This window comes from Paroedura picta, chromosome 7 (genome assembly GCF_049243985.1).
Source record: "Paroedura picta isolate Pp20150507F chromosome 7, Ppicta_v3.0, whole genome shotgun sequence".
NCBI lineage: Eukaryota > Metazoa > Chordata > Lepidosauria > Squamata > Gekkonidae > Paroedura > Paroedura picta.
Window position 1 is genome coordinate 68203204 of NC_135375.1, and position 26493 is coordinate 68229696.

Consider the following 26493-nt stretch of genomic DNA (forward strand, 5'->3'; position numbering starts at 1 on the left):
CCTTGTTGGAAGAACTCATTATGTATAATTCCAGATTGCATTGTTTGGCAAACTAAAAGCAGATCAACTTTACTTCTCTGGCTGTATCAGAATGGTGGTCTCTTAAACTTTCTGCAGTCTTTTTGCAGTCAAGATCTATGTGGTACTCAAACTTGTGAATAAGTTCAACACATTTTTAATACCTTGACTTGGAGAGCCCAGGCTTGCCCAATCTTACCAGCTCTCAAAAACTAAGCAGGGTCATCCCTGGCTAGTTTTTGGATGGGAGACCTCCAAGGAATAGCAGAATTCTGATGTGGAGGCAGGCAGTGGCAAACCACCTCTGAATACCTCTTTCCTTGAAAACCCCACAGGGTCAGTATAAGTCAACCATGACTTGATGAAAAAAATAAAATGGAAGGGGATTTTTTAAGACTGAGTGAAATCCAACCGCCCTCCCCCTTTTGTGTGGTGATGACACAGCTTAACGTCTGTTGAACACATTCATCCAAAGGAAGGCCACATAGATCTCCAAGTGTAACCATGTGATAGAAGAAAGTTACCTTGAACTGGAAAGATTGTTGATGTTGATTCACTCCTGTGATGATTTCTTTGCTTCTGACTAAGGAGAAAATGCATACTGCAAATACACTGACATGTGTTTAGCAGGTGATGGGAAGCTGAGACTATAGATACTGTATTTGGCAAAGGGGTCCTTGTGGTATGGCTTTAGCAGCAGTCATAATGGATTGTGCATACTCTCCACATAGAGATTGCCACCTCCTTAAATACATTATATCTAAAATGTAATTGGGTCCAGCTGAATAAGTTCCAGGTTGTAGTTTAATTTAGAGGTTTAAAAAATTGTAGCTGCCACAGATCCAGTGTAACAGTGTGATCTGATGCACTTAGTCCAGTCTGAGTCCATTAATGCCCTAACCTGGATGGGCCAAATTTCATTATATCTCAGAAGTTAAGCAGGGCTGGCCCCAGTTAGTACTTGGTTGGGAGACTACCAAGGATGTCCAGGGCAAAGATCAGCAATGGCTAACCCATCTCTGAACATCTCTTGCCTTGAATACGCTGTCATCTGCAATTTGACAGCACTTCCCACCACCACCATATCCATTAACAATGTACTTAGACTGGATTAGCTCTGCCTAGGGTCACACTGATAGTAACTCATTGTGACTTCTGTAAGAGAGGTACAATTGCTAAATATAGGGACACTAAAATAGAAGTTGGCGTGGAAAGCAAGTGATGCTTAAGCCCTTTTTATGAACGCCATTATGGAATCTACCTTGATTGTGTTATAAACAAAGATGGTGTCAGCAGGATTCAGCAGGTACTGTTTTATGCAATTGCCATTCACTTCAGTTATGACCCCTGCACTAATATTTATTTGTTTATATAGCATTTAATTTCCAGCTGTAACTGAGTTCCCAGAATAAGTGAATAAGAGAGCTTGATGTCATGGGAACTGAGTCTCTAAGTGGCACTGGATGTGACAGTTCAGCAAACCTGTGGAACATTCCAATACAAAATCCTTTTTGAATAAGCAGCATCAGACTGATGTGGAAATGGTAGCCCATTGGACTGGCTGGGCCTGTTTGTCTCATCTGAAACCACTTTGAAATACTATCTATGGCATATACAAAAAATACAAAACTCCACAGTCTTTTCTCTTTGTATGTTGCAGCATGCACATCAACACATGGAGATGGTGGAACTTTGGTGCCTGGTGGGTTGTGCTCAGTTCTGGAGTTCTCTCCATAGTTTAAGTTCAGGGGTGCATGACAGTATTTCTTAAGCAGGGAATACATTGACCACCCCAGTTTTAGGTGGATTCCTTGTCTTTATATGAAGTTACAGAAAAGCAAGGAAACGGGTCTAGTTGATGGTGGGTATGTTTTATCGTAGGAGAGGTAGCGGGAAGAGAATAAAGAGCATTGGCTTAAGAACTTTTATAACACAGAATCAGAAGTTTACCTCATGCCTCATAGTTTCATTACAAGAATGTTCACTAGCGTATTCTGGGCAATTTGGGCCTACAAAAGATTCTTAATCATGGGAACAGGGTTTGGGAATAAAAGGGATTTCTTCAGCATGCTGAGGCACACTTGATCACATAGCATTGTAAAATGCTAGTTTCACACAGCCTCTTTTGAAGTGACATGGCTCTTCCTGCTTACAGTGTTTAGTCTGATTTATTATATTTGTTAGATAAAGCTGTCGATTATTTTCTGCTATGCCTTACAGATTTTTGAGCCCAGACATTTGTGCCTGCTAACACTGAGCTGAGAGCAAAAGTAACAAAATGTCTCTCTTTTTTTTGCCAAAACAATGCTATTTTGCTGAATGTCATAAATGGAACAAGAAAGCCAAAGAGAGATTCTTGGGATTGTGTATTTGATGCTTATTACAGGTACAATTGTCTGAAAACTTCTGTTCAAGGAACACTTAACTGAATGGGAGTTGTGGAAGAGCAGCTTTTATTTGGTTCAATCGCACTTGTGTGGGGAACCTGGAGGATTGTGCCCCAGCATATAAAAGCTATTCATATGCCGGTGGTTCTTATTTTAATGCTCTTAAAACTTGCCTTCTCACAAAATGACTGCTACTGCCCTGACACATGAAGGATATATCCATGTACATGGTCCTTTCTTTCTCAAATCTATTTTGATTGTCCAGTTTGGTTTAAACACTATTTAATTATACCACCAGAAGTTTTAATTCTCACCCCCTACCCCATTCCCAAGTTTAAAAGGGGGAGACCTTTTTTATGCTGGATATCAGTCAGAATTGACTGCATGATTGCAAAAACTCTACATAGTGGGAGGAAAGGGCTCTTATAAAGAAATTCCCAGCCTGTGGTTGTAAGATGCAAATAACCTTTGACTTACCCATTGACCCCATTTATTTTGCATTTCTCACAAAAGACTGAAATTATAGAAAATAAAAAAAAATGTTAATACACATGAAAAAATAAAATGTACCCAAATAAATTATAACGATGTGCTGCACTTCTTGACATTTTCTTATCATTTACTACAGTTTCATTTAATTAATGGTATGTGCATGATGTATTAACTTGGGCTGCTAAAGGCGTACCTCTAACTAAAAGCTAATGTGATGGCCAGCATGTGTTTTGGGGATTCCATCATATGGTCAGCCTCACTCTATGAAACTGGTTGCACTCGGCTAAATTGTATTCTGAATATTCAAAAACTTCCTTTGTAAATGATCCTCTGAAAACATATGTCCATTGTAGAGCTTAATATGCATATGTTTAGTATGTAGGCAATTTGCCTGGTGTGAATAATTCACTCACATGTGTGGCCTTATTAACTTATTGTGCCTGTGGCTGACAGAAGTGGATAATGCTTTAATTGTACAGTCCCATTTTTTAAAGCAATTAAAATAGTTAAAGGCATACCCCATAGTTTAGAAACACTTGTTCTCCAAAGCAAAACAGACTCTGTAGAGGATAATAAAATAGGATTAAAATGCTAGCAGGTACATTTGGTTGTATGCAGAGGAGGGATTCATTCCAAAGGAATTGTCTAGGAATAGTGTAAACATCTTCTGTATAATTCTATCTTGAGTGTTGGCCTTGTAGGGTAAGAGTATTAAGCAATGGGGAATCATGGAGAATCATACTTTTAAATTTTTCAGCATTTCATAAATGGCACATGCTTAATATCTATCAATGCATACAACTGTCTATAGTTTGTGGGAATGGAAGTAGTTTTTGATAACAAATGTTGTTTATTGTCCCTGATGACTTTGGTAGTTTGAATGTATAGAATGCTATATATTACCCACAGTTTTGTACTATAGTTTCTTAAATCCTTTTACATTTGTATTTCTTGAAATACTTTTGGTTCTACTACTCACAAATCATTTTTATTATAAGCATTGGAATTAAGTCTTTATTCCAGGGCTTGCCAGATTAATGAAGTAATTTGTCCTAATTAGTATAGTAATTTGTGACTAAAACACATTAACATTTAAGTAGCAGCTCAAAGGTTTCATTTACTGTCCATAAGAAGGGACTGGCCTACAGCTAACACTGTTAAAATTTTACTACATATGTAGGGGATGCACTATTAACAGACCTAAATCTCTAGAATGAAGCACTTGGGAGATTCTCTCTATTGAAAAATAACAGTAAAATATAGATTATTTGTGTTACATTTAATAGGATAATTTAAATTATACAATGTGGCTTTTTTGTTTTTAAAATGTGCAATATTGTTTGTGGCAGTTTGTGAATGGATACGTTGCCAGACAGTTTCCACTCAGTCTAAATGTTACCACACGTGAAAGCAACATAACTTGGACATGTAGAGGAGCATATGGGGCAGAGTCCCTTTGACTTTGACCTCTAGCTTTCACATGACCCATGCTAAACCACCTGAACCTGCGTCTATTTTCCCAGAATGAGCTCTCCTGGGGGCACCTTCTTTTTTTTTGGGGGGGGGGGAGCATGGCTGAATCTTTATACATGAAATCCAGATTGACGAGTGTCTGCCAGAGATCCCGTGCAAGTTTGGTGTCTCTAGCACAGTGGGGAGTGCATTCTACTGCATTATGAACCAAAGTGGTTTGTCTACCAGCTAAACATTTGTGATGGTTTGCAAACTGGGCATGCCACAAACCCCAAGCTGAACTGTATTTTACCAAGTCACACTCATCCCAATTTGTGCTTCTACAGCTTGATTGACTGCCAGTTTTATGCTAGAACTTAGTTTTGCTCCATAATTTATTCAAGCCCTAATCTACACACAGTTTGACCCCCCCCCCCCAAAATGAACTGCCAGGATGTGGCACATGACCAAGTGCTTGCTCTGGGTAGGCTACTAAGAATGGCTGTGATTTGACTACATGGCAGGAACATACTTTGATCCTTTCTGTCTAATTCTAGACTTCCCTCTTGCCCTTTTATCATCTGTACACTGGCATAAATGAAATAATTCATGGTCATATACTGACACAAAGATGTATGCTTGGGAGAGTTATTGCACATCCAGACCCTAGGTGGGAGGGATCAATATGAGCCATTTTTTAATTGGAAATAAGTTCCTGATGAACACTTTGCTATTCCTTTTCTGTCAATCTGCTCTAAGCATGACACAAATATGCAACAGCCTTTTCCCCAGGGATGTGGGACTTGCACACCATCCTTTAAGCTGGGCTAGTAGCTGTGAAAAGCAGTTGTGTATGCTGGGATGACCTGCTTGAAAGAGAATAGTATATAAATTGAAATTAAATAAATACGAGGTCTGCCACTCAAGCAGCTGTTGTACTAACATGTTAAGCATGTATTGCAGCTATGCTTAGATAAAAGGTAAAGGTATCCCCTGTGCAAGCACCGAGTCATGTCTGACCCTTGGGGTGACGCCCTCTAGCGTTTTCATGGCAGACTCAATACGGGGTGGTTTGCCAGTGCCTTCCCCAGTCATTACCGTTTACCCCCCAGCAAGCTGGGTACTCATTTTACCGACCTCGGAAGGATGGAAGGCTGAGTCAACCTTGAGCCGGCTGCTGGGATCGAACTCCCAGCCTTATGGGCAAAGCTTTCAGACGGCTGCCTTACCACTCTGCGCCACAAGAGGCTCATAATGCTTAGATAGCAGCAGCAAAATACTTTGTGAGTTCAGACTACACTGGAGAAGATCCTTTCAACATCACATTTATATTTGTCCTAAACTGAAGCATCACAAGGCTGCTGTTGAGTGCTAAAAGTATGCTGTGTGTTGTTACAGTAAGTAGTGTGTAGTCACAGAACCCAAGCCCATGGGAGTATTTTAAAGGATTAAAATCTTATTCTATTTATTATTAGTTGAATTTATATGCCACTGCTCCTGGCCTGCCAATTTGTGGTGGCTAACAACAGTTATTAACAAAATATAATAATAATAACATTAAAAACTCCCCATTCAATTCCCTCCCTACCCCATGCTAAGCCTACATCCTATATTTCAAGAATCCAGGGAAGTTATCCGATGTTGGAACATCGGAGAAGGGCCTATAGATCTTTCTCAGACTGGCCTCAACCAAACGCCTGGTGGAAGAGCTCCATCTTGCAGTCCCTGCAGAACCAAGTCAGTTCTATCAGTGTCCTCAGCTCTTCTGGGAGCTCATTCCATCAATCTGGGGCCAGGACCAAAAATGCCCTGGCGCTGGTTGAGCTCAGGCAAGTTTTACATGGGCCCGGAATCTCCAACCTATTTGAACTTGCAGAGCATAATGCCCTGTGTGGGGCTTAGGGAGTTAGACAGTTCCTCAAATACTTTGTATCCAGACTGCAAATGACCTTGAAGGTCAGTACCAAAAGTTACAACAACTGTTAGCCAATGTAGCTGCCCCAGCACTGGCTGGATGTCAGTTCTCCACGATGTTCTAGTGAGATCACTAGCAGCTGTATTTTATACCAGCTGCAATTTCTGGGTCAAGGACGAGAAAGCCCACGTAGAACGAGTAACAGAAATTCAGTCTGGAGATGACTGTCGCATGGATCACTGTGGCCAGGTGTTCCCAGGCCAGGTACAGCACTAGTAGCCCTCAATTGGCATAGGTGGAAGAACACCAGCTGGGCTACACTGGTGATTTGTGCCTCCATAAAAACAGAAGCGTCAAAGGTCACACCCAAATTCTTGGCCAAGTGTGACTTCTTCAGTTGCATTCTATTAAGGATGGGCAAATATGCCTCCTGGTCTGGCCCTCTCCTACCTTCATCTTGGAGGGGTTGAGTTTCAGCTGGCTTTCCCTGAGCCAGACTGTCACTGCTTCCAAACAACTGGCTGATGTTTCTGAGTGGGAGTCAGGGCAGCCATTCATCAAGAGATGGGCACGCTGATGACAACCCAACACAAAAGTCCAGACTAGCTGGGCCAGAGGGTGCATAAAGATGTTGAATAGTGTGAGGGAGAGTATCTCACCCTGTTGAACCCCACAAGAGAGATGGTAAGCATGTGACTTATCCTTCCTCACTGCAACCCTCTGTGTACAGCTCTGGAGAAAGGAGATCAGGCACTGTAGGACTGTTCCCCAGAGCCCGGTGCGAGCAAGGTGGTGAGCCAATAGCTCATGGTCAACAACACTGAATACCGCTGGACTCTGTGTCAGATGTTACAGCTGTTCCTGAAAATATCTAAAATAGTGCCTGTTAGAAACTGATGAGAAGCTGAAGGGACCTTGAAGGAAACATTTTAAGTACAGTTAAAAGATTTAAAGCATATGCTGTGCAATGGAAAAGAAATCAGTGAAATTGTTTAGGTCAGTGGTCCCCAACCTTTTTATCACCAGGGACCAGTCAACACGTGACAATTTTACTGAGGCCCGGGGGGGGGGGTAGTCTTTTGCCAAGTGACGTTGCCGCTGCCTGAGACCCTGCTCCTTGTGCTTTCCCACCGGAAAGCATGCCTCTCAATTACCTTCCACCAAAATCAGGAACAAGATTAATTTTTTAAACTATCAAGACTTGTGATTCCATAAGGGGTGACATTCAAAAAGCACTATGTAGCTATGTTTAGATGATTAGATGCATAAGTGTTTAAACGGAGAAGTATGAATTAAAAGAAAATTCGCAGGCATCACAGGGCCTTTAAAACATGGATAAAGGGGATTGGCTGCCTGGCTTGATTGACAGGCGGAAGAGAGTCATGTGTAAAGCGTGCTGCTCTCTTCCGCCATTTCTAGCAGGTGATGTAGAGGGTGAGAAGTATGAAAAGGTGGCAGACTAGAGCAAGACAGCAAAAAGGTGAGGAGGGGCTGGGAGGTGAATGTTTAACACTATTTTTATTGATGCGTGGACATGCTCTTAGTCTCCAGTTAGGCACAAAGTCCCAGTAGCCTAGGAATAGATAAACATTTGGGCTGGACAATAAAAAAACCTCTACTCCTGAAGGTGTTGTGTGGGAAAATTTTCCCTGGCTAGTGAGACAAGTTCAGGGCCTGGCTTTGGATCCTGCTGGTGGTTGCACACTTATTGGTGTGTGTGTGTGTGTGTGGGGGGGTGCTGGGAAAGTTGATAAAGGAGTGGAGAAAGGTGGATCTCCCCCTAATTGAAGCCATTAAGGAGAGGCGCAAAGAAACGGGGTGGGTAATGGGCTTGTGGCGGTACTTCTGTGGACAGCCAACGCCTTTTGGTACGCCGCCGACTGAATCTCAGCGGCTCCGCCTCAGACGGGGGGGGGGGGGGAGAGAGACACACACACAGTTCTGCGCCTGTCGGGGACTGCCTGCCTTGCGGTGCCGTGTAACCTATCCCAACATCCATTGTGGGGCTTTCTTTCTTTCTTTCTTTCTTTCTTTCTTTCTTTCTTTCTTTCTTTCTTTCTTTCTTTCTTTCTTTCTTTCTTTCTTTCTTTCTTTCTTTTTCTTTCTTTTTCTTTCTTTCTTTCCGCGCTATCCACTCCCCTTCATGCACTCCTGACATAGACGGAGCCTTGCGCGGCACTTTAAATTTCTACAGCGGACCTCGAACAGAAGGAAGCTGGTGCCGCGGCCGCCTCTAGGCGGCTTCCCTGTCAGGATCTGGCTCCGCCCGTCTCCGTTCGGCTGAGCTGGCCAAAAAGTTTCTTGGTCGGCTGCGGAAGAAGCTCCCGAAGGAACAGCCCGGAGATGAGTGTTGGTCCCCGCTAGGGGCGCTGCGAGGAGGGCGGGGCTTGGGGCAGGTTTCTCGCAGCGTCGCTTCTTTGCAGCTCCTGGGGGGAAGGGAGAAGTCGCCGCCGGGTGCGGCGGTGCGTTTCTCTCGTCGGGATTAAAGCAGGGGCTGCATGAGGCGAGTTGCGACGGGCCAGTTGTTGACCAGGCGTTTCTCTCTTCCTGCCGCCTTTGGGTCCTAAGAGCCGCCTACTATGGGAGGTCGGTGCTGCTACTGTTGCTTATCCGCAGAGGAGCGCGAGAACGAGCGCCTGAACCGGGAGATTGACCGGCAGCTGCGCAAGGATAAGCAAGCCGCGCGCAAGGAACTCAAGTTACTGCTGCTTGGTAAGACTCAGGCCCGTGGTGTGGGAGTTGCAAGAAGAAGATGCTCCATCGCTTTTCTTCTCTGGCAAAGCAAGGAGACCTTAATTTGAGACCTTAATTTGGCCCCGTTTTATTTTAATTCAAACCTACCCTCTAGCGAGGATAAAGCGTAGGTCTCTGGGCATATGCAGAAAGCATTTATATACTATGATATGATAATCAAGTAGTCATAGGTCTATGACAATTATAGGTCGTCCTGTATAGTATACTAGCCTTTCTCAACTTTTTTTTACCTTTGAGGAACTCCTGAAACATTCTTCAGGCTTGGAGAAACCCCAGAAGTGGCACATTTTGTGCAAAATAGGGTTGGGAAACACAGCTTGTGTACATTCCTACCTGGAGCCCCTCCCCTTCCCACCTCCTTAACTCCATTCCATATTCAACAAAATAGTCAAGTTACAGGTGCCACTTGATTCAAACTGAGTTCTATTCCTTCAGACTAACCTGGCTACCCACCTGAATCTATTCCAAAAGGAGTATAACTCAAGACAAATTCAGTGTAGTATGGTCTGATAGTAATCACCAAACCAAAGTTTTTTGTTGTTGTTGGATGGACCAGTTCACACAATTGCTTTGTGTATGAGGTCATTTTTCTCTCCCTTCCTGATGGACCTTCATCTGAGAGTAGATTGTAAGAATCCCATGTGTGCCCTCAACAAGCATGATCTGAACATTTGTTTCACAGTGAAAAAACTTAAGAGAGCTGTGCAGAATGGTTTGTAAACTTGTTTCTTCTCTTGAGTCAAATGTGTGGTGTTCTACAGCTCATTCATTCATTTATGTATTTTATATTCTGAAGGTCCTGTCTAAGAAGTAGATTAATATATTGGTTATAATATAAAATAGAAATATCAGTAAAACATCATCAATATAAAAACAGTAAAATAATGACTAATAAATACTCTGTCTCCTTCCACCAGCCATCTCCATTCACCATCAGACTGTCAGCTCTGAGTTGTTTTTCTTTGTGTTTGACAGACATCTGCTTTGTCTAGTTCTTAAGAGATTTTTTTAAGTTGATGGGGAAAATGTGTCTCTCCCCAAGTATATTTTAGTTCCATCAGCTAATTTCAGTGTGCTGTAAGAGAAGCAGCTGAGTAGGAACTCAGCATTTATGTCTATTTTCCAAACATACTTAAAGTAAGTTCATGAAACTTGCCAATTTACAGCCTGAATCCCGAATGCCTTCTCCTGAAAATCAGCCTATCATTTAGTGGCACATATTTTAATGTGCTTGGGTTTGACCATTTTTCAACCTGTTTTTATGCATGTTTCCTTGCAAGTAACTTTGCTGTGTGCAGTTGGACTTGCTGTTAAGTAAATAGGCATGGAATCATGTGGTTAGTCTGCCAAATTAAAGTTACTGGACTTTGATCCCATGGCTTTGATACTTAAATCCCTGTTTGTTGGAAGAAGTGTTCTTAATTAATTGCAGTTTGGCTCTAATCCTGTTTTTATCACACCAATTTCACTTCTGACAGCAGTTGTTGTGCTGGAATGTTGTGCCCCACAGGTCTTTTCTAAAATTGTAGAATGGCTGAAAACAACATGATTAAGGACACATCTGCACAGCTATAAAAGGGTTTTTATTAGCAATAAATTTGTTACACAAGGTTGTAAAATGGTGCAGAAAGAACACATCCCACTTCTTGTTTAGCACTTACAAAATAAAAATCATGGTATATTAGTAGTGAAATGTGTGTGTCTAAGGGATTACCTTGCTCAGTATGCTGTCCGGAGGGCATTGCACTCAAACACCCATGCGCTGGTGATCCCTGGCCCTAGAGATGTCTGCCTGACCTCAAACAAAGCTGGGGCAGTAGAATGAGTTGCCAGCTGAGATCCCGGCCCTGATGAAGCTGTCAGAGTTTTGCAGGGCCTGCAAAATGGCACTCTTCCACCAGGACTGTAGTTGAGTCCATGACAGCCTATAATGTTTCCCTTTCCCTACCATTCTGAGCCCCCCCCCAAAAAAAAAACAACTTCAAGCAAATGAACAGTCTGATGGTGAATGGAGATGGCTGGTGGAAGGATATAGAGTATTTATTAGTCATTGTTTTATTGTTTTTATATTGATGATGTTTTACTAATATTTCTATTTTATATTGTAACCCATGATTATAACCATCCCCGAGCCCATTCACAGGGAAGAACAGTATGGAAACATAATAATTGATGATGATGATGTTATCCATTCAGTCGTGTCAGACCCTCTGTGATTCTATAGGAAAGCCTTCGCCATGCGCCCCTGTCTCTGACTGCTTCTTTTAGTTGGTTCCTGGTCATCCCTGTATCGGCTTGGATTGTGTCGAGCCAACGGATCCTTTGGCGACCACATTTCCTTTTGCCTCTGATGATGGCAAGCATTAATGATTTTTCTAGCGAGTTTGATCTCATGATGTGTCCAAAGTAAGTGAGCTTTAGCCGTAATATCTTCCCTTCTAATGACATAGTTGGTTTGCTCCTCTCTAAAACTATCTTGTTGATAACTTTGGCTGTCCATGGTATTCACAGCATTCATCTCCAACACCATAATTCAAAAGCATCTATTCTCCTCCTGTCTTCCTTCTTCAGCTTTCGCATCCATAGGTTGTTATGGGGAAGACAACGGCGTTGACTAGCTGACACTTTGTATTAAGGCTGATAGCCTTACTCTTCTATATTTGGTTCATGCCTAACATTGCGTTCTGGCCCAGTGTTATTCGCCGTCTGATTTTACGGCTGCATCAATCACTTTGATTGATCATAGAGCCAAGAAAGATGAAATCATCAATACATTCAATGTTCTCGTTGTCAGTCATGACTTTGGTGCTACTGCCAGTAGTTGTCATGATCTTGGTCTTTGGTATTTAGATATAGTCCCATCTTTTCATTTTCTTCTTTTAATCTCTTTATCAGGGTCTTCAGATCATGCTCCGATTTGGCAAGGAGTGTTGTATCATCTGCATAGTGGAGATTATTGATGTTACAACATCCAATTTTGACTCCGATCGTAGATTCTTCCAGATTAAACTTCTGTATAATTACCTCATAATTATAATTATAAATATATACAATAAATAATACAATAATAATGCAATAAATAATACAGTAAACTCCTTTGTGGATGTAGGTGTTCTTTTCCTGTGGTGTTTTGAGACTAAGCAGTAATGCTGCTTTTCCTGGCATATGGACAGAATGAGAAACATAAATGTAGATTCTCTTCTTGTAGTCCACCAGTGGGATCTGTGTTGTGCAAGTGGCATGCGGTCCTCTGGTACTAGGCAGTTTCTCTTCATGCTAAACAAACTGCATCTTTCTTTGAGTAGAAAGTACTTAGTGCTGGAGAAATTGCTTGGGTCAACGTAGAGCAAATGTAGGCTCCAAAGTATAATTAAACTTTTTTAGGATAGGTGTGGTACTTCCCCCTCCCCTCACCACCACATTCTGCATATAGAGAGCTCTTTCTTTAGGAAAAAAATCATAATGGTCATAGTTCTTTAAAAAAAACCCTTGGCTTTTTATATTCTGTTAACTTGGATTCTTATGTGAATAACATGGAAATAGAAGTCATAATTCTTTTTGGGAAGGGTTTGAATTTGGTAACTTAAATATTAATGTTGCTGAGTATCAACATTTGCTAAAGGCTGTTGCTGAAGTAAATAACTAAAAGCAACACCATTTTCTATTGTTTCTCATGCTGAACAATTCTCTTTTTAGCTATAGAAAAAAGCAAGAGTTCAGTAGCGCCTTAAAACAAAGTGGCAGCTGTCGTGAGTCACATCTTCAGAAAGCTCTTACCTTGCCACAAATTTTGTTAGTCTTTAAGGTGCTACCAGACTCCTGTTCTTTTCTACTGCTATGAACAGTGTAACATGTCTACCCAACTTGATGTAATTCTCTTTTTGCATCAATGACTTTTTTTTTAAGTCTTTCCAAAGTCCTTGTTAAGTTTCTTTCAGAAATCATGCAAGTTTAGGAGAACTAACAGTTATGATATCTGATATGAAGTAAAATAAAATGAAATGCTCCTCTCTTGTATAATCCCCATTTGTCAAGTGTATGGATTAAAAAAAAATCATGGCATATTGCAGTGGATCTTGAAGCTGTAGAACTGTCTTACTAAATAAATAAACACATTGTTTCAGCTCTTACATTTATCTTTCCACAGAATTATGACTTATTTGCACATACTGGCTTGTTTTTTAAATTGTCTTCTGCTTCAGCATGTCTGAAAGAGGGGGAAGCCACGTTTTCTCCACCATTAGTGCTTTGAAAACTGTACATCTCTTGGGGACTGGCAAGCCTGTCCTATGGTTCCATGTAGCCACCACATGCTGGAACCCAACTCTGTTTGAACTCAGAAGCTAGGCAGGATCAGGCCTGGCTAGCACTTGGAAGGATGACCTCCATCAATACCAAGGCCATGATGCAGGGGCAGGCAATGCCAAATCACCACCGAATATCTCTTGCCTGGCTGTCAGACCATCTTTGGATCTTCTGGCTAAAATAACACACATGCCATATGATAAATAAAAAGCTACTTGTTGGAGGAGCTAAAGGCTGAGAAGAGTCACCACTTAAAGTTACCGCAGGGCCTGCAAAAAGGAGCTCTTCCGACAGGCATTTGGTTGAGACCAGACGCAATCAATAGTGACTGAAAGGCCCCTGTTCCCCCCCTGCCCCCCCTCAGAATTCCACCAACATGCTCTGGACCTGTTTGTATTGTTGCATTGTTGTATTGTCTATATTATTTATACTGTTACATTGTTATACGGTTACAACCATTAGTTATTATTGTGAAGTTATTCACATGTTTATAGATTGTTTTATGTATTGTTGTTTGTTCTTATGTAAACTGCCCTGAGCCCCCGGGGAGGGTGGTATATAAATATAATAAATAAATAAATGAATTTGTATTCAATATAAGCTATATAAATCAATCATAGGTTTTGCCATTCTATTTCTGCTAGCAGTGGTAAGGGTTGAAGAAATATACAAAGCAGAATAGCTATTCCAGTCTCTCCTTGCTTACAAGTTTCATTGTATATTTTCTGCCCTTTTTCATGGCTTTTATTTTTTAGGTAGCTGTGAGGATTAGAAGTGAGAGCTGATATTCTCAGGGTATTGAATTGAAGATAAGGAACTGTCTTATATAGAGTATTCTAAATCCTAGTTCAGGCCTTCATTCTCCTTGAAGTGAATGAAACCAGAGTTCAAGTGATATAAGGAAATTCTGGCATGCAGAGTACAAACATAGAATTTGAAGAGGAGTGAAGAACCACACCTGAATTTATCACACTAGTTGAACTGTACTGACAACTTCAGAGGAAGCCTGAAAAAGGGCATTGGGTGTTGCATCACTGGAAACCTGCACCCAATAATTGCATAACTGTGCCCTTTGCTTCCACTAATTACATAACTGTGTTTTTCGCTACAAACAAATTCTTCCTTGTCACTATTGACATAGTCTTAATTTTGCTTGTAGAATTATGCTAGTACCTCAGCTTGCTCCAAGTAATTTTCTTTCTTTGTCACACTTGGGCCTAAAAATCTGCCTCTTTTTGGTCCCAAGCGCAGAAAGAAAATCTGTGGAAGAATTTTTGTTGTCGTCTCCCACTTTTCCTTGTCTAGGACGTCACTCACTGCACAGAGTTTCTCTTTTGGATTTTATTTGCTTCCTAAATCTTTTTTTTTTAATGGCTCATCTTTGTCATTGAATCCCAAGAGCGGTATATATCCTTTCCCTTTCGCTCCTCTCAACTTGTGGCATCTCTGTCAATTCCCTCTTGTTACTGTCACACATAACTTGGCAAGTACAGAATGCAGCAGCCTATTTCTTGACAGTGGTGAGCTTCTTGGCATATACTAGTATATATCTTGGAACAACTACAGTGGCTGCTGTTTGTTTCCAGATTCAGTTTAAGGCCCGGATTCTAACCTTTATAGGCCTTTATGACATATCTGAAGGCCTGCATTCTGCTTATTATGAGGTTATATGTGAACCACACTCCTCCAATCAGTTTCTGATCATGGGCACTCTCCTGGAGTTGTTCATTTGTCTTCAGCCCAGTCAAAGGTTTCCTTAGTGGTTGTGCTCATTTGGGGGAATGGCCCTCTGGAAGAGGTTCAGTAGGCACCTTTGCTGCCTATTTTTAGCAAGGCACACAAGGTCATCCTTCAGAGGACTTTTTGCTGAGTCTGATGCGAAAAGTGCATTACAGTAAGAAATTAACTGAATATTGGCTGCTTGTATCTGCCTTGATGTTGGTGGTTTATAATGGTAATTGTATTTTCGTATTTATTTTATTTATTTAGATTTTTATACTGCCCTTCTCTATGGCTCTGGGTGGTTTACATAAAACATACAGAACATTTACATGAAACAGTATCTATATAACAATAACAATATAACAGATATCAATATAACAAATAACAATAACATCTCAGCTCAGTATTTCAACAAACAACTTTGACAAGCCCTCAGTAGGTTTGACCTCTCAGTCTGTGGGGTGGGGGTGGGGGGTGGGGAGGACCTGTAGATGTTCCAAGTTGGTCGGTCTCAAGCAAATGTCTGGTGGAAGAGCTCAATTTTGCAGGCCCTGCGGAATTGTGGAAGTTCAGGCAGGGCCCTGATCTCTTTAGGGAGCTCATTCCACCAGGTGGGGGCCAGGACTGAAAAGGCCCTGGCTCTTGTTGAAGTCCGACATGCCTCTTTGGGGCCAGGGATCCATAGCCAGTTGGAGGTGGCAGAGCATAGAGCTCTTCTGGGGGTATGTTTTGCCATACTGGCAAATAGTTAACTCCTTGACTCCCTGGGGAAAGGCAGACTATAAATATCTTAATAACTTAAAATCTCTCTCACGTTGTCCTCCTGTTTGCTATCTCTTCTGGGCTTGATTATGTTAGGTTCTATGCGCTTGTTCACCTCTTGAAGTCTTATGGTTGGGCCTCACTCAAAGATCCTTGTCATTGATGTGTTGGTCATAGCTCGGAATTGATGCTTATATTGGAAAAGGATATAGGTAATGTTTCATGGAACCTTGTTTGTGTTTTCCAGTGAACATCTGAAGCAGTGCACCTATGATTAAAAAGTGGAGTCATGGTTGTGGGAGGAATGTGAGCTACCTACATTAGTTTTACAAGAACATTTTGTGTATATGGGTCTTATTTGGGAAGCAAATTACAGTTATATTGTCAGCTGATTGTCTGTGTAACAAGATCAGACCATTTGTGTGTTTAATTCTATATAATCACAGAAAGGTCTTTCTTAATTGTTACTGGAGATCCTTTATCTGGAGATGGCAGGGACTCAACCTGAGACCTGTTTGCAAGTCATGTACTCAGCCACTGGCAGAATAGGCCCAACCCTGCCTAACAGAATATATGTTTGACTTTCATAATGTTATGTATATTTTAGTTTTATTGGTCCCAGTAAAAGGTATTTCAAATCTTTCGGTGGACAAGCATACTTACCTAAATCTTTGTGTGTTTTGTTTGAACTCTTTTTGAACTTCTCTGAGGGTTTGAATACCTAGTCATTGTTAAATAATGCAGAGTGTGTCAGAATGCCATGTGACTGCATTCTTTAATAATGAGTCTTTTGTACTGAAATAAAATTTGTCTATTAGCTTTCAGAAATGCCTCTATGATGGGCTGTTCTGTAGGAAACTAGATATTGGCTTTGTAAGTTCTGATCGGAGCAGAAATTGCAGGAGCTCATGGAACAAGCCACAGCTTTCTGCACAGAAGCAACATGATTCAATATTTTTCAAAGATTTGTTTACATTTTTCTTTATTTGTTTCTTAACAATAAGCTCCACTGACTTGAGTTTTTGATGCAAACAATACAGTACATTTAAAATATGGATCACATCAGAAACATTTATTTATAAATAATAAAGTTAAAAAGCATATCACTAACAAAATAGCATTAAAAATTAAAACCCTCCAAGTTGATGCATTAATGTGTAGCACAGGGGTATCACATGTATAACAAAAGAGACAAAAATTTGGCCATAGCCTGTGTCAGTTCAGGGTTAACATCAGCCAACATTAAGGTTATATATGCTCAGAATGGGCAAAATCCAAAGTTCTTGTAATGAGGACCACTGATTACAGGATAGCAAAACATGATAAATAATTGCAGTCATGCTGGAGGTACAGAGATAGTCAGAGGATGGAATATTTACAGGGCTTTTCCACACATCATAAATTTAGCATCATGCTTAAAAGGTAAAAATGCTACATTCCGGCCGCTCTGCATGACATCGCCAACCTTCTGCGTCTGGCCTGGAAACTGCTTGCTATATCTGCCATTTTAAAGTGCGAGTTGGTGAATCCCAAAAGTGAATCCCCCAGCAGACAACCAGCAGGCCATCAGCAATGTCCTGCCTTTGCATCTGCCTCCCTCTTCTTTCTTCGAGGGGACGGGAAGTGCTATTAAAAAATGGAGGACAGCCTGGAGCAACGAATAGGCAGACAAGCATGCAGGCGATGCCAGAAATAAAAGAATTATTTTCTAAAGTTGTAACACAAAGCATGCCTCTCTAAAGTCCCCCCCCAAAAATAATCAGAAATGAGATTAATCTTTAAAAGCATCAAAAGATGTGTGATTCCATAAGGGGGTGGCATTCAAAAAGCACTATGCATCTATGATTATATGCATAGGCATTTCAACAGAGAAGTATGAATTTAAAAAAATTAACAGATATCACGGAACCTTTAAAACATGGAGAAAGGGGATTGGCTGCCTGGATTGTTTGACAGGCAGAAGAGAGTTGCGTATAGAGCTCATTGCTCTCTTCCGCCATTTCCAGCAGCAGATATGGAGGGTGAGAAGCGCAAAAAGGCAGCAGACAAAAGTGAGACAGGAAAAAAGGTGAGGAGGGGCTTAGAGGTGTGTTATGATTTAACGCTACACCATTCAGCTGGCATAATGCTATTTTTACTGATGTGCGGAAATACCCACAGATTGTCCCCTCGGTTCAGCTGTGGGCAATGCATTCAGCCTCCCAAGCATAAAGTTGCAGTGATTGCTAGGAACAAGATGTTTTAAATATGAAGGGAGAGTTGCAGATGGAGGGATTCTGTGAGTTAAGGTGGAGTATACGTTACACGCTTGGAACTCGGTGATGGTTCTGTCAAGTTTAATTTCCCTCGTTTTGATGTTTGCATTTTCATTACAGCGATCTTTTGAAGCAAGGGCAGGTGTCATGCCTGTGGTCACCACCACATTTATTTTCAGAGCTTCTTTTACTAGCTTCAGCCCAAAGGTAATTTCCAAATGTAGTATGGAGTAATTAGTGGCATAGTTGATAATGATCAAAATCACATCAAAATCACAAGATATCATAGTTCACATCAAAATCACAAGTTCACATCAAAATCACAAGATATCATAGTCCCATTGTATACGGCACTGGTCAGACCACACCTGGAGTACTGTGTGCAGTTCTGGAGGCCTCACTTCAAGAAGGACGTAGATAAAATTGAAAGGGTACAGAGGAGAGCGACGAGGATGATCTGGGGACAAGGGACCAAGCCGTATGAAGATAGGTTGAGGAACTTGGGAATGTTCAGCCTGGAGAAAAGGAGGCTGAGAGGGGACATGATAGCCCTCTTTAAGTATTTGAAAGGTTGTCACTTGGAGGAGGGCAGGATGCTGTTTCCGTTGGCTGCAGAGGAAAGGACACGCAGTAATGGGCATACAACAATATAGGCTAGATATCAGGAAAAGGTTTTTCACAGTCAGAGTAGTTCAGCAGTGGAATAGGCTGCCTAAGGAGGTGGTGAGCTCCCCCTCACTGGCAGTCTTCAAGCAAAGGTTGGATACACATTTTTCTTGGATGCTTTAGGATGCTTAGGGCTGATCCTGCATTGAGCAGGGGGTTGGACTAGATGTCCTGTATGGCCCCTTCCAACTCTGTGATTCTGTGATCAATGCCAGTGTGACTAAAAGTAGAAACCAACATTTTAATGCATCCATACTCCCATTAAGGCCATCAATATGTGATCGTTTTTCAAACCTAGAGTGTGTTGATGCCTGTCACTTGCTTGTAGTTACTCATTAGCGCAGTGCTTTTCTTGTTGCTGTTGCAAGATACACTAGAATTAAATTGAAATGTTCTATAATATCTTTATTTTTATTTCATTCACAACCCAGTGTAAAGAGTTCTTTTCATACTTTCAGAAAACAAAACAAAACTGGTTTAAATGTAGCAGAGGTCTTTCCCCCCAGTCTTCTTCTGGCTCTTACACTGCGTGAGTGCGATGCAAGAAGCGGCTGAGGGGCAAAGAAGCTTATTACATGAATTCATCTGTAGAAATATAAATCCAGAAGTTGGTACTATGACCATAACTGTTCATAACTGATCTTTTTAGGAAACCTTGAAAAAGCCCCAGGGTTGCAGAAAAATATGGTATCTTTTTTAAGAAGTACATGTTGAGATTAAAATAAAAGAAACAGTAGCTATAGATTTAACAAACAAATGCTCTCTCTGTGGCCATTGTGAGGGTTGTTAGGCAACCAGACCAGTAGAACCAGCCTTGGTTTCTGTCAATAAAAGTCAGGAGATGGGGGCAGAGTCCTTTCCAGGGATATTTTGGCCTTTGATGAAAGACTCACGGGGGCCAGGCTCACCAGGCTACTTGCTACCACCCATCTCGACTCCCCCAGCTCAGTGGCTTGATATTGTTCAATAAATATATTGGGAGTGTAGTGGCCAATAAAAGCCAATGTTATGTAGTGATTAGAGTTTCAGATTATGGACTGGAAGAACCAGGTTAGAATCCCCCAATCTGCCATGGAAGTTCACTGGGTTACCTTGGGCTTCCCTACTGGGTTACAGTCACCCATTCTTAACCTATTGTACCTCTCAGGCTTCTTGTGAGGATAAAATGAACATAAGATCCTTGCTGAATCAGACCACTGACCAGTTCAACATCCTTCGTCACATAGTGCAGCGGTCTCCAACCCCCAGTCTGGGGACCGGTACTGGACTGTGGATCAGTCGGTACTGGGCCGCAGCTCCTCCTCGTCCTCCTTCCCAGCTGCTGCCTCGGGGGCTGCCCTGCCACTCTGCCGCCGGCTCACTTTTGGTGCTCTCCAGTGGCTGCCATGGCTGGGGCTCCCCCTCGGCGTGGCACTGCACAGTTGCTCCTAGCAGTGGAGCAAGGGCTCAGGCAGCAGTGGCAACGTCTCTCAGCAAAAGACTAACCCCCCCCCCCCGGGCCTCAGTAAAATTGTCAAGCGTTGACCGGTCCCTGGTGATAAAAAGATTGGGGACCACTGACATAGTGGACAACTAGTTTTATGGATGGCCAACAACAGGACATAGAAACTGAAGCATTTTCTTGACATTGTCTCCTGGCTCTGGGATTCAGAGGCTTAGTACCTCTGAAACTGGAGGTTCCTCTCAGTCATCATGAATCAATCTAATCCTCTTTTAAAGCTGTTTATTCCCATGTCCATCACTGCATTTTCTGGCAGCGAATTCTACATTTTAATTACCCTCTGTGTAAAGTAGTATTTCTTTTTGTCTCTCCTGAAGCCTACTGCTCAAGTTCTAATATTTGGGGAGAGGGAGAAAAATGTCTCTTTTTCAACTTCCTCTATCCCATGCATAATTTTATAAACTCCAGCTGCTTTACTTTTTATAGCTTGGTTGTCTTTTTTTCTAAACTGAAAAGTCCCAGACTCTTCTGCCTTTCCTCGTATGGGAAGAACTCCAGCCCCCTAAGTCACCCTGTTCTATATTAACCTTTTTGAGATCTACACAGGGGCACTACAGTACTGGCCAGTCTATTCTCAATCCCTTTCCTAATACTCCCTAACACAGAGTTTTGCTATTTCATTGCTTCATCACGCTGGGCTGAATCTTTCATTGAGTTATCAACGAAGTCCTGAAGTTATTTTCCCCTCTCAGTCTCAGCAAGTTCAGACATCATTAACCCATACTTGAAATTTGATTTGTCCAATGTGCATCGATTTATACTTACTCACTTATACTTACTCACACTTATACGTTTGCCACATTATTGCCCTCTCACCCAATTTCACTTATTGCCCTCTCACTTATTTCATTTTGAGAACTTTCCTTTGATTCCTACTTTTTGTTTCCTGCCGTTTAACAATTTTTAATCCAGAAGAGAACCCATACTCTTATCCCATGACTGCTACTTAGGAATCTTTGGTGAGGTACCTTGCTAAAAGCCTTTTGAAAGTTCAGATATACAGTGTCTGCCAGATCACTGTTGTCTACATGCATGTTCACTTTCTCAAATAATTCCAAAAGGTTATTCCAATAATTCCAAAAGGTCTCTTTGCAGATGCCATGGTGATTTTCCCTGAACAAGCTTTGTCCCTCTGTGTGCCTAACAAGGCTATTTTTGATTACAGTTTTTACTAATTTGCCTGACAGAGACATTATGCTGACTGACCTGTAATTTTCTGCTCCCCTCTGGATTCCTTTTTAAAAACTGGCGTAATGTTTGCTACTCTCCAGGCTTCGGTAAAGCAGCTGAATTTAGTGACAGGTTACATGTACAGGTTAGTAGATCAATGATCTCACATATGAGTTCCTGATGGAGTGTGCATCAGGAACATGAGACCTACTGGCTTTTCTCTATTATGTCTAGAATTTTATTTCTGGTCACCTCAATTTAGCACAACTCTTGAGACTCCCTTCCTGAAAATAAGGGTCTGTGGCATGAGTTTGTGCCCCATGCTTTCCCAGTGAACACAGAAGCAAAGAAGTCATCTAGCTTCTCTGTCATCACCCCATCTTCCTTTAGCAATCCTATTATTCCTATGTTATCCAAAGGCCCCACTAGCTGGTTTCCTATTCCAGAAATATTTTTTAAATGTTTATTTGTCTTGATACTTTACCAACTCATTTCTTAAAACCTTTTTTTTGCATGCCTAATTATTAACTTATATTTCTATTGCCAAAGCCTGTGTTCCCTCCTGTTCAATTCATTGAAGCAGACCTTCCACTTTTTAAAAGAAGCTGCTTTACTTTTTATAGCTTCCTTGACTTGGATTGTTAACCATGCATGTCTTCTTTTAGACTTGGCAGTGCTTTTCCTCACCTCTGGAATGTATTCTATTTGAGCTTCAGTTAGTGTGGTTTTAAATGGTTTCCAAGCATCCTCTAATGATCTGACTCTCTTGTGTTTCCCATTCAACTTCCTTTTTAACTGCTGCTCCCTTTTTTTGTGAAGTTTTCTCTTTTGAAATCAAATGTTACCATATTGTACTTTAGTGGTAACTTTTCACTGACCTGAATGCTGAACTTAATAGCATTGTGGCAATTGTTACTAAGTGGTATAACAGCCTCTACATCACTGACAAGTCGAGACCGAAGTCCAAGATAAATCCCCTCTGGTTGGCTTTGTAACCAAGTCTTTCAACACAGTCATTTCTGATGTCTATGAATTTCATTTTTATGGCATGATTTGAGCACACATTACTTAGTCAAAGTGAGGTTAGTTGAAGCCTCCAAATATAATAAAATGACCTGTTTTATTCACCTACCTTATTTTCTTCATTTCAAGATCAGCCTTAAGGGATTGATCAGGTGTATGATAGTATGATCCCACTTTTAAGTAGCCCTTAGGGCCCAGTATTTCTACCCATGTTGCTTCTGTTGGGTGTGTGTGTTAATCCCCCTGATGTTTTCAAGTTTATTTGATTCTGTGTCTTCTTTGATGTATAACACAAGACCACCATTAACCCATCCCTCCCTACCCTGCTTATAGTGCTTATACCCAGGAATGAGTGTAACCTATAGGTTTAATTCAGGAAAAAATTGTTATCACCAAATATTACTGTTACTGTTACTATTGTAGTCATCCTGCTGAGCTGCGAGGGGGAGGTAGATATATAAATAAATATTTTTTCCTATAGTCCATCATGTTGTTGAAATAGAGATGGAGGGAGGGGGTAATGATGTAAGCTGTTTTGTGACCCCATTGTAGATGTAAGTGGTGTCTAAATGAAGTAAATAAATATAGCTGAAGATGGGGGGGGGCTAAATAAGAGAATGTTGGATTGGGATGTTGAGAATATGGGGACTGTTTGGAGGAGGGGAAGAAAGTTATCCAAATCATGAATTCATTGCTTCCATTGCTTTATTGTCATATGGCATCATATGGCTTAATTTACATACGACACAGTTTACTAATTTACCATAATCTGCTTTTACCTTATATCTACACAGTTATGATGGTTGTTCATTAATCTGAGGAAGAGTGCATGCACTCAAAAGATCATGTCTTGAATAAACCTTTGTTGGTCTTAAAGGTGCTATTGGACTCTTATTTTTATTGTCACCAGTTATTTTAATGGGATTTGTGTGTGTGTGTTAGGTGCGAAGTCATGTCCAACCCATCGCGACCCCATAGACAATGATCCTCCAGGCCTTCCTGTCCTCTACCATTTTTCGAAGTCCATTTAAGTTTGCACCTACTGCTTCAGTGACTCCATCCAGCCACCTCATTCTCTGTCGTCCCCTTCTTCTTTTGCCCTCGATCACTCCCAGTATTAGGCTCTTCAGGGAGTCCTTCCTTCTCATGAGGTGGCCAAAGTATTTGAGTTTCATCTTCAGGATCTGGCCTTCTAAAGAGCAGTCAGGGCTGATCTCCTCTAGGACTGACCGGTTTGTTTGCCTTGCAGTCCAAGGGACTTGCAAGAGTCTTCTCCAGCACCAGAGTTCAAAAGCCTCAATTCTTTGACGCTCGGCCTTCATTATGTTCCAACTTTCGCCCCCATACATTGCAACTGGGAAGACCATAGCCTTGACTAAACACACTTTTGTTGGCAGGGTAATGTCTCTGCTTTTTAGGATGCTGTCTAGATTTGCCATAGCTTTCCTCCCCAGGAGCAAGCGTGTTTTAATTTATTTGCTGCAGTCCCCATCTGCAGTGATCTTGGAGCCCAGGAAAATAAAATCTGTCACTATCTCCATTTCTTCCCCATCTATTTGCCAGGAATTGAGAGGGCCGGATGCCATGATCTTCGTTTTTTTGATGTTGAGTTTCAAGCCAACTTTTGCACTCTCCTCCTTCACCCGCATCAACAGGCTCTTTAGTTCCTCTTCGCTTTCTGCCATTAGAGTGGTATCATCTGCATATCTGAGGTTGTTGATATTTCTCCCTGCAATCTTGATCCCAATTTGTGACTCCTCTATTCCCGCCTTTCTCATGATGTGCTCCGCATACAAGTTAAAAAGGCAAGGCGACAGTATACAGCCTTGCCAAACTCCTTTCTCAATTTTGAACCAATCAGTGATTCCATGTTCAGTTCTCACTGTTGCTTCTTGACCTGCATATAAATTTCTCAAGAGACAAATAAGATGCTCTGGTATTCCCATCTCTTTAAGAACTTGCCACAATTTGTTGTGCTCCACACAATCAAAGGCTTTAGCATAGTCAATGAAGCAGAAGTAGATGTTCTTCTGGAACTCCCTAGTTTTCTCCATGATCCAGCGTATATTGGTAATTTGATCTCTAGTTCCTCTGCCTCTTCGAAATCCTGCCTGTACTTCTGGAAGTTCTCGGTCCACATATTGCTGGATCCTAGCTTGTAGGATCTTGAGCATAACTTTGCTAGCATGAGAAATAAGTGCAATGGTGCGGTAGTTTGAATATTCTTTGGCATTGCCCTTCTTTGGGATTGGAATGTAAACTGACCTTTTCCAATCCTGTGGCCATTGTTGAGTTTTCCAAATTTGCTGGCATATTGAGTGTAGAACTTTTACTGCATCGTCCTTTAAGATTTTGAATAGTTCAACTGGAATGCTGTCACCACCACTAGCTTTATTTTTGCTCAGACTTCCTAAGACCCATTTGACTTCACATTCCAGGATGTCTGGCACCAGGTCAGTAACTACCCCATTGTGGTCATCAGGGATGTTAAGCTCTTGTATAGATCTTCTATATAATTTTGCCACCTTTGTTTAATCTCTTCTGCTTCTGTGAGGTCCCTACCATTTTGGTCCCTTATCATACCCACCTTTGCATGAAACGTTCTCTTCTTATCTCCAATTTTCTTGAAAAGATCTCTGGTCCCCCATTCTATTGTTTTCTTCTATTTGTTTGCACTGTTCATTTAAGAAGGCATTCTTATCTCTTCTAGCTTTTCTCTGGAATTCTGCATTCAATTGGGTGTATCTTTCTCTTTCTCCCTTGCCTTTCACTTCCCTTCTCTCCTTAGCTATTTGTAAAGCTTCCTCAGACAGCCATTTTGATTTCTTGCATTTCTTTTTCTTTGGGATGGCTTTAGTTGCTACCTCTTGTACAATGTTACGAACCTCCGTCCATAGTTCTTCAGGCGCTCTGTCTATCAGATCTAATTCCTTAAATCTATTTGTCACCTCTACTGTATATTTGTCGGGGATATGATTTAGTTCATACCTTTGTGGCCTAGTGCTTTTCCCTACTTTCTTCAATTTAAGCCTAAATTTTGCAACAAGAAGCTGATGATCTGAACCACAATCAGCTCCTGGTCTTGTTTTTATTGACTGTATAGAACTTATCCATCTTTGGCTGCAGAGCACATAGTCAATCTGATTTCTGTGTTGACCGTCTGGTGATGTCCATGTGTAGAGTCGTCTCTTGGGTTGTTGGAAAAGAGTGTTTGCTATGACCATTGTATTCTCTTGACAAAATTCTACCAGCCTGTGCCCTACTTCATTTTGTACTCCAAGGCCGAACTTGCCTGTTATCCCGGTTATCTTTCGGCTTCCTACTTTAGCATTCCAATCCCCCATGATGATAAGTACATCATTTTTTGGTGTTGCTTCTAGAAGGTGTTGCAGGGCTTCATAGAACTGATCAACTTCATCCTCTTCAGCAACAGTGGTTGGGGCATTGACCTGGATCACTGTGATGTTGAATGGTTTGCCTTGCATTCAAACTGAGATCATTCTGTCATTTTTGGGATTGTATCCCAAGACTGCTTTTCCTACTCTCTTATTGATTATGAAGGCTACTCCATTTCTTCTACGAGATTCTTGTCCACAGTAGTATACCTGATGGTCATCTGAATTAAATTCACCCATTCCTGTCCATTTTAGTTCAGTGATTCCTAAAATGTCGATGTTCAGTCTTGTCATTTCTTGTTTGACCACGTTCAGCTTGCCTTGATTAATGGATCTGACGTTCCAGGTTCCTATGGAATAAGTCTTTACAGTATCGGACTGTCTTTTCGCCACCAGTTCCCTCCACAACTGAGCGTCCTTTCGGCTTTGGCCCAGCCGCTTCATTCATTCTGGCGCTACTCGTACTAGCCGTCTGCTCATCCCCAGTAGCATATTGGACACCTTCCGACCTGAGGGGCTCATCTTCCGGCGTCATATCGTTTTGCCTTTTGGAACAGTCCATAGAGTTTTCATGGCAAAGATACTGGAGTGGTTTGCCATTTCCTTCTCCAGTGGATCACCTTTTGTCAGAGCTCTCAGCTATGATCTGTCAGTCTTGGGTGGCCCTGGACGGCAT

The 26493-nt window shown here is 41.5% G+C and overlaps 1 protein-coding gene across 5 annotated transcripts in view; it reads left to right on the forward strand.

Annotated features, from left to right (window-relative positions):
* Positions 1-7692: 7692 nt before the first annotated feature.
* The window catches only part of LOC143841059 (guanine nucleotide-binding protein subunit alpha-14), a 65202-nt gene continuing 46401 nt past the window's right edge, over positions 7693-26493 (forward strand). Inside the window, exon 1 of one of the 5 annotated variants that reach the window (XM_077344738.1) lies at positions 7693-7744. In XM_077344738.1, coding sequence (XP_077200853.1) covers positions 7708-7744 — 37 coding nt within the window. In that variant the 5' untranslated portion in view covers positions 7693-7707. Of the gene's footprint in view, positions 7745-8482; positions 8977-15040; positions 15278-26493 lie in introns of those variants that run through there. The other 4 variants (XM_077344735.1, XM_077344734.1, XM_077344737.1 and 1 more) reach the window with 4 other exon arrangements.